This window comes from Euphorbia lathyris, chromosome 2 (genome assembly GCF_963576675.1).
Source record: "Euphorbia lathyris chromosome 2, ddEupLath1.1, whole genome shotgun sequence".
Lineage (NCBI taxonomy): Eukaryota > Viridiplantae > Streptophyta > Magnoliopsida > Malpighiales > Euphorbiaceae > Euphorbia > Euphorbia lathyris.
This window is the reverse complement of record NC_088911.1, coordinates 10722889-10731058: the sequence shown is the minus strand read 5'-3', so window position 1 is coordinate 10731058 and position 8170 is coordinate 10722889. Positions and strand designations below refer to the sequence as shown.

The following is an 8170-nucleotide window of genomic DNA, read 5'->3' as shown; positions in this document are numbered from 1 at the left end:
CCGGAGGAGCTCTAGCCCCCCGAGCCTTGGCTGGCTCCGCCCCTAATTTCATACTTAATTATAAAAATGCTACAATGTCCGGGACCAGTATTAATCCTGTACATTCAGACTGTGTCACGTCAACTCAACTACTAATATATCGATTCATAGTAGAATTTCTCATTAATTATGAGACTTTTAAAATTGAGTTTACTTATATGTAAACAGGAATTTTACTCTGGATTTATTTTATTAAGTTGTTGTTGTTTAAAAAAATTAAATTGTTTGTTGTTATTAATAACAGATTTTTATTTTAAAAATATCTATTTATTTATATTAATTTTTAAAGTAAAATAACTAAAGAAAATTAAAAAAATAGAATGAAACTAACACTTAGGACCTGTTTGGTTCAGCTATTCATGTTTGCTGTTGCGGATATGAAATAAATATTAATTGTTTTTTCTACTAAAAAACATTTATTTCGAAATTTTATCAAATACTATTTTTTTTTTATCTCATGTTTGGAATTAGAAAAAGTAATTCCGAAAAATAAAAATAAACAGGCACGTAGTATCCGCAATAAAAATATCTGATAAATCTCGGACAGATAAATTATATTGCTTAAAAAAAACTCACTCAAAGAGTTTGGTAATTAAATTTTAACGAATTTTTTCTAAGTTATTTACGTGGTATAAAATAAATTAATAAAAAATCTAATTAATAATACTCCCATACAAATGGCTCTTCAAGCCGGGAACCGGAATCCGCCGCACAGAGCTGCCACGCCGGAGGAGAATAATGAAGAAACCCATTGTTATGATCAACAGCGGCGTCGATGAATAACAGATCCGGCAAGTCAAACAATGTGTCATCGGAATCAGGAGAGCTACTATTCTGATCATCACCTTGGCTACTCAGCTCGGCTTCTTCAGGCGAGAAAGAGGCGGCTGCAGCCTTAGCAGCGGCGGCCTGAATGTCTTTAGCAGAATTGGTGGCCGGACGGGGAAGTTCATGAGCTAGTTGAGGGAAATTAAGGAAAGCAGAGTTACCTTTAATGGCTAAAGCAGCTACATCGTGAGCTCGAGCTGCCATTTCAGCCGTCGGATAAGTTCCAAGCCATATTCTCGATTTCTTCCTCGGTTCTCTGATTTCTGATACCCATTTCCCCCAAGTTCTCATTCTAACACCTCTGTACGTCGGATGTTTGGTTTCGTCGGAGATTTTCTTTTGCCGTTTTTTATTATTATCTTCATTGCCATTTTCTAATTCTGTTAATTCCGGTGATTTTCTGGAGGATTTCGGCGGTGGTTTTGAGGAGGAAAGTGTGGTTGCGGCGGAGGAAGAGGCGGAGGAGGTGGCGGAGGAAGTGGTGGCGGCGGAGGAGGAATCGGTTTCGGGGTTGATATGTTTAGCCATGAGAGGAAGGCTTGGCTCAGAAGCTAAAGAAAAATGGAGAGTTTGAGTGAATGGTGCTTAAAATAGGGGAGCTAGAGTAGCTTTTTTTTATTCTTTTGTTTTTTTATTAAAGAAAAAGGGAAATAAAAATAAAATAAAATGACGAGAAAATTAATAAAATTAATTTAAAGAAATGTAAAGAAGTTTCGAGGGTCCATTTCATAAAAAGGGTATACAGTTGAGATGTATTGTTTTCCATGTGAAACATAAAATAACCCACATTTTGTGGCTTTTATATAAATAAATATGTAACGGTCCGGACGTCAGGGTAGAAGGCCTGAGTAAGAAGTGGCCCTAAGAGATAGCGATGGAGGCAGAAAAAAACTGAATCTCACATCTAAAATGGAGAGAGAGTGACTAAGGCTTATTAGTAACGTATGAATCCAATACATGCAGACGCGTTTTAAAGTCGTGAGGCCCAATGTGTTGGAATTGGACCAGAGCGGACAATATCTACATGATATTGGATCAGGGTTGTACAAAATAAATAAAAATCGTCACCGTTTTATGGATTCTAGTTCAGTTTACAACACAAATTGAGTTAGTGAGAAGAGATTTCACGTTCGATCTCATTAAATACTAATGAAAGAGTAAAAATTCTTAACTGCGGTTCAGCTTAGAACAAAATTATTTTAATGAGGATACATCTAATTTAAATATATATATATATATATATATATATATATATATATATATATATATATATATATATATATATTATCATATATTATTTAATGGAGATGTGATTTTCGTAGTTCTTATTGTACCTGTGTTGAGAACGGTCGTTGGGGACCTTCTGATGATCAAGTTAGTAACGAAAGGAGAGAGAGTATTAAAGTAGAGAGAATATCCTAGATCTACCTATTGGGTGTTGGGGTGTCTTTATAGTACATAGTTGTGATGAAGTGGGCGTTGTGCCGTGACCCATGGCTCTGTTTGGTTGAGTTTAATGGGCTTGAGTTTGTGTGAGATGGGCTTGGTCTATGCGACCCATATCCCTCATCAAGTGGTCAACCTGAAAGGTCAGGATGCTGATTAGTTCGTCGAACTATTTGATGTGAGTTACTTATTGATGTGTTTTGCGGGAGGTTGTTTGATGCTCTGGCGCATGGTTCTGTTTGGTTGTCTATTGTGGTGTCGTGTGACTGGTTTTGAGTGTGCAAGATTGTGTGTCCTTGCTTTCTTTCGTGGGTCGATTTGTCTAAATGAGCTATGTGGATGCCGTTATTAACCGGTCGATGGGCAGAATGTGAAAATCGCACGCGGAATGATGCGTTTGACAATTCTTGGCCGTAGAGTTATGTAGGGTAGTGTGTTAACATTTGGGATTACTTTGACAAAATGTGTGCGGAGGTACCATGTAGGTGGTATGAGACTTTCGAGTGGCATATAGATGTACCATTGGCTAATGCAAAGGTCTTCTTGGAAATGAGAGAGAAAAAACTCTAATGATGAAATTGTCCGTTATTAATTGAGGCGTGAGATTGACGGCTGTTGAGTTTTGACAGGAGTCGAATCCTTTCTGTGGTCAACTTTTAGGCGCCTGTTGGGATTATCTTCCTCTATAAAAAGCTTGCTAGTTGTCTCTAGGAAGTTTTTTCACCTATTGGAGCTTGAAATTTGCTAGTATTTTCCTTGAAATAGCTTTCTCGTCTTTACTAGCTCTACAATGGGTTTTTTGGGCATCACAGTTGCTTCTTCTTCCTGCTTGTTGCCTGAAGCCAAAGAGTGCTTCGACTTTGCATTGAAAGTTTGTCTGACCGGAGACGAGGTCAGTGATACGAGCAACATGGACAAGATTGAGAGAAAGTACACTCACAGAAAATCTCCTAAAAAGACAAAGTTTGTGTCCTTCCAAAGGTCCAACAACTAGAAATGACAAGTTAGAAGAATTCTTTGCCGAACACCTACGTAGAAGGGTAGAACAATCTATGCAAGGCAGACACATCTCTTTTGGCAGGTTTCCAGATTTATATACGGATCTATCAGTAGAGAAGGAGAAAAGAGATTCGGATTACAGCTAGCATTCACTTGAATAAATGTAATTATTAGCTTTTTCATCCTAGGGTTAAGATTTGATCTTATTACAATGCGAACAATTGTTTGGCAGTTATGCCCTTTTGACCTATGTCACTTTTTGTATAGTATAAATATAATCTTTTGTGTGGTTGGTGAGAGATCTGATCTCTTGGACCGCCATATTTATTACAGTAGTTAAAGTTCCAATCTTCAATCTTGGAGGAATTATCTCAACGTCAATTGTTCAGTCATGAAAATGAATGAGTAGTCCACTTAACATGTCTAACTAGCCTCAACTAGTGTTTTAAGTACTTTTGTTTCTATTTAATGAAGAATGTTAATATTATGAATGGTAGGTGATAGGATTTCAATTGCTTAGATCTGATCAATTTATGTTCAAGAGAGGAAAGATGATATGAGAGTACACTTGAATCACGAAATCACCTATCAGCATGCATAATTATGGATGGAGACGCGATTAGTTATATATCGGGGTTTTCATTTATGAAATGCTTCCCAGAACTTAATGTTTGAGTATTAATGATGTAAGGAGACTTAGTTGTTCAATACTCTTAGGTGCCGTTTGGTAAGACGTAATGAGCTTCGTAATGGAATGGCCATTACATTGAAGGCTCATTACCATGTTTGGTTGCATATTACAATTTCATTGTAATGGAATGAGAAAACCTTGAGTTAAATTTTGTTGAAGAAATCTTGTAATCCCCATTACATAGAAAAATGACTTGAATTCTCATTACATTGTAATCTAACCTCTCATTTCTCAAATCTCACGTCTAGGGGTGTGCATCGGTACAAAACCGAACCGAACCGAACCGAATAAAAAAACGAATACCGAAATGATCAAAATAATTCAAACCGACACCGAACCGGATAATAGGTAAAATCGAATTAAAACTGAACCGAAATATGCGGTTCAGTTCGGTTTAAACCGAACAAACCGAATTAAGTTAAAAATAACAAATAACAAATAAAATTCACTATATTTTCTCATTAAATTTACCTCAACAACAACAAAATTGAAATATTTCCAAAATATATCTATATTGGATTATTATCTCAACAATAAAAAAAAAAAACTAAACTTGTATAATATATATATATATATATATATGTAAAATATGTGTAATTCGGTGCGGTTCGGTTTTTTTTTACATTTTCTATCAAACCGAACCGAATACCGAAATACATTTAAAATTAAAACCGATGCCGAACCGAATTGTTAAAAAACCGAATTCACTCGGTTCGGTATGCGGTTTAAACCGAACCAATGCACACCCCTACTCACGTCTCAAAAAGTAGAAAAACATGAAAATTGAAAACGAGAAAAATGAAAAAAATGCGAAAAACCGAAAAAATACGAAAAATGAAAAGAAAAATGAAAAACCGGAAAAAAGAGAAAATAGAAAAACGGTGAAAAATGTTGCAAAATGGAAATTAAAAAAACGGTGAAAATTGTTGAAAATGGAAATTAAAAGAAACGAGAAAAATGTAAAAAAAAAACAAGAAAAAACGAAAACTATATACTAATTTATTGATTTCGGTTAATCTAATTTTGTATTTGATTTCGATTCGATTTTTCACATTTTTCGTGCTTTTCATGTTTTTCGTCGATTTTAATTATGTAAATAAAATTTTATGATTACATTGAATTAGGAAAATATAAATATTGTAATGGTCATTACATTACATCATGATTGTCAACCAAACATGGTAATGGAATTACCATTCCATTACAACTTTGATTACATTACGACCTTTATTACATTACATTGCATTACAGCATACCAAACGGACCCTTAGTATTTTGTCTTTCCAAACATGATAATTGAAACCATTTAAATTAACCATTCTACTTCTATTAGCCTTCATCATTCGAATAAGTCCAAACAAAATAATAATAACTTGTATCTAATACCAACATGACGGGACAAACGACCAACAACAGTAACACCTAACAATACAGAATTAACCTTATTTATCAATCTTTTCTCGACTTAAATGAATCTTTGATGAAACTAAGGTGCTGTTTGATAAAACTGAAAATTAAGTGCTGAAAAATTAAGTACTGAATTTTAAGTGCTGAATATTATAAGTGCTGAAAATATTGAGTGATATAATTATTATAAAAATATTAGTTGATAATGTTTAACTTAAAATGTTAAGTTAAATATTTTGACTTACTAAAATAAGTGCTTTTTAACTTAATTTATTAATTTAAGTGGTAGAGAAATAATTATTATCAAACACACTTAAATTAAATAAGTGCTTAATATTTTAATTTAAGTCATTAAGTGTCTTATCAAAAGGCCTAACAAATAGAGAAATAATAAAACCACAATATGCAATTATAAACATAAAATTACAACAACTGACAACACTCACCAATTTTTAGGTGGAAAATCCCCTCAATACGAGGAGTAAAAACTACGAGACAGTAGTTCGTTCAAATCTTCCACTATATAACTTTTTTAATACCTTTTGACTTTTTTTTTTTTTGTAATATTTTCCTTCTTTTTGTGGATCTTGTATTGACTTTAGTCTATATTTATATGAGAATTTATTCCTTACCGTTTGTTTTTTTTTTTTTACATTAATGATATAAGTATTTTCAAAATGATGTTTAATTTTAATTTTTTAATAATAATTATATATTTATTAAATAATTTATTTATGGTGAATTAATATTATCATAAATACTCCAAGATGACAGTAAATACATACAAAGAAGAAATAAATTTGTGTAAGAAAATCTTTTTAAATTTTTACATATTATATTTTTGACAGTTTTGGCATGATTTTGTTTGCCTTTCTTTAGTTCAGAATGGTAGGCCATGGAACTGCCCATAGAATTAATTCTTTGCGAGGACACTGTTTTGGCATCTTTTATAATATCTGCTTTAATTATTGTCATCCTAATTATGCTATGTGACTTACACATTCTACATAATTATATGGTCTTCATACATTGTCTCAAAAAAAAAAAAAAAAAAGAATGGTATAAAGTATCTCGTTAGCCTTTTAAAATTGCTTATATCAGATATTGTTCCGCGGTTGCAAACTAAGTTCCTATGCGCCTTTCGGTATGTAGGACGTTAGAAAAAGGATACGGATTAGGCTTTAAATTATCTATTGTTCATGTAAACTTGCTTACAATGAGCTATTGACTCCATGAACTTGTTTTATGTAATATGCATTTCAAGAACTCGACCCAAGACGAACAAAGGCCTCACATAGCGTGTGAGATGAGGATTGTGGAAAATTACTCCCATATGACGTGTCATCAGGGGCACACTCAGTGTAGAGTAGTTGCTGAGCCCCTGTAACTCAAAGTGTAATTCACACAACGTGTGTCCACACGCTGTGTGAACTTGTGAATGGGGGCATGGAGGAAGTGTCGTCGAAGCCTGATTGCTGGAGATTCAGGGTCACATACCGTGTGGGGTGGCTTTTCCAGCAAGCTGACAAAGAGACAAGACTGTCAGCTTTAATTACTGTTCACTCCCTTTAATTACTGTTTTGCCACTGTCCTTATTTACTGTCTTCCTATTTAGGCTTATTAACCTAAATGCCATCTAGCCACTTATCCTCTTCTTACCCTATCATTTTCTTTGTGTTTTGTAACCCTAGCTAGGGTGTTTAAGTCTTTTTGCATTTTAATTGAGAGAGGTATTTAAGCCTCTTTGTTTGTAGAGATGAACAACTTTTTTGAAATCAAATTATTCAAGCCTCCGCTGAAGCAAGGTTCTACCTTTCTTGGGATTAACCCTTTCAAGTATAGCTTGAGAAGAAACTTTTTTTTATCAATTTACGATTAAAATCAACAAGTTTGTGATTAATTCGTATCATGTTTTATGTGATATATATTTCAATTTTCTGAATTCTCTCTTCTTATGCCACACAGACTTAGGGGTTTAATCATATCACTTTAAAACAAGTTCAGAATGCTAACAAAGTATTCTGTAAATTCAAGAGTAAAGTTTTTAAACCAAATTCAAAGGACTTATGATGTATTTATCAGATATTAATATGAATAATTCAGATGACTTATACTGTATTTGTCATATATTAATATGAATTATTTAGAGGACTTATACTGTATTTGTCAAATATTAAAGCCTTGGTTCATATTAATATCTGACAGTATAGTAAGACTAATTATATATGATATAATTGATAAGAAAATAATGGCTTAATACACCAGGAGTCCCATGGATGTGTTTAAAGAAATCGATCGACTCTCTGAACTTATAATGTGTATTGTTAGCCTCTTGAATTTGCTTAAAGTTACCTAGGCCACCTGAATTTGTTTGAACTTGTTTTCAGTAATCTCGGACTCATGAACTTGTTTAAAATAATATACATATTAATTAGTCTGAATTATCTATTTTTTTGCCACATAGACTTAGCAGGTTAATCATGTCATTTTAAGCATGTTCGAGGAGTAACGAGACACTTTATAAATTAATGGGGTCAGTCCATTTTAGTGATATACATTTTAATTTGTCCAAATCATCTATTTTTTTAGTCACGTAAACTTAGCGAGTTAATCTTGTCATCTAAACAAATTCAAATGAGCCAATTAGTTTTTTTGGACCATATTCAAGGACTCCTGATGTTTTATGCCAAAATAATAATGGTGTTAAACTGATGATACGAAATAAATTGTCTTTATAAATCGTATTATCATATTGAAATT

At 33.2% G+C, this 8170-nt stretch overlaps 1 protein-coding gene across 1 annotated transcript; it reads right to left on the bottom strand.

Moving 5' to 3' along the window:
- Nucleotides 1-567: 567 nt before the first annotated feature.
- Nucleotides 568-1547, bottom strand: LOC136220293 (ethylene-responsive transcription factor ERF039-like). The gene has a single exon (XM_066008100.1). It carries the CDS (start codon nucleotides 1393-1395, stop codon nucleotides 697-699), a length of 699 nt encoding a protein of 232 aa, XP_065864172.1. The 5' UTR covers nucleotides 1396-1547; the 3' UTR covers nucleotides 568-696.
- Nucleotides 1548-8170: the final 6623 nt, after the last annotated feature.

What these genes read in the sequence shown, in the direction of transcription:
- LOC136220293 (XM_066008100.1), bottom strand. Translation starts at nt 1,395, where the DNA reads ATGGCTAAACATATCAACCCCGAAACCGATTCCTCCTCCGCCGCCACC.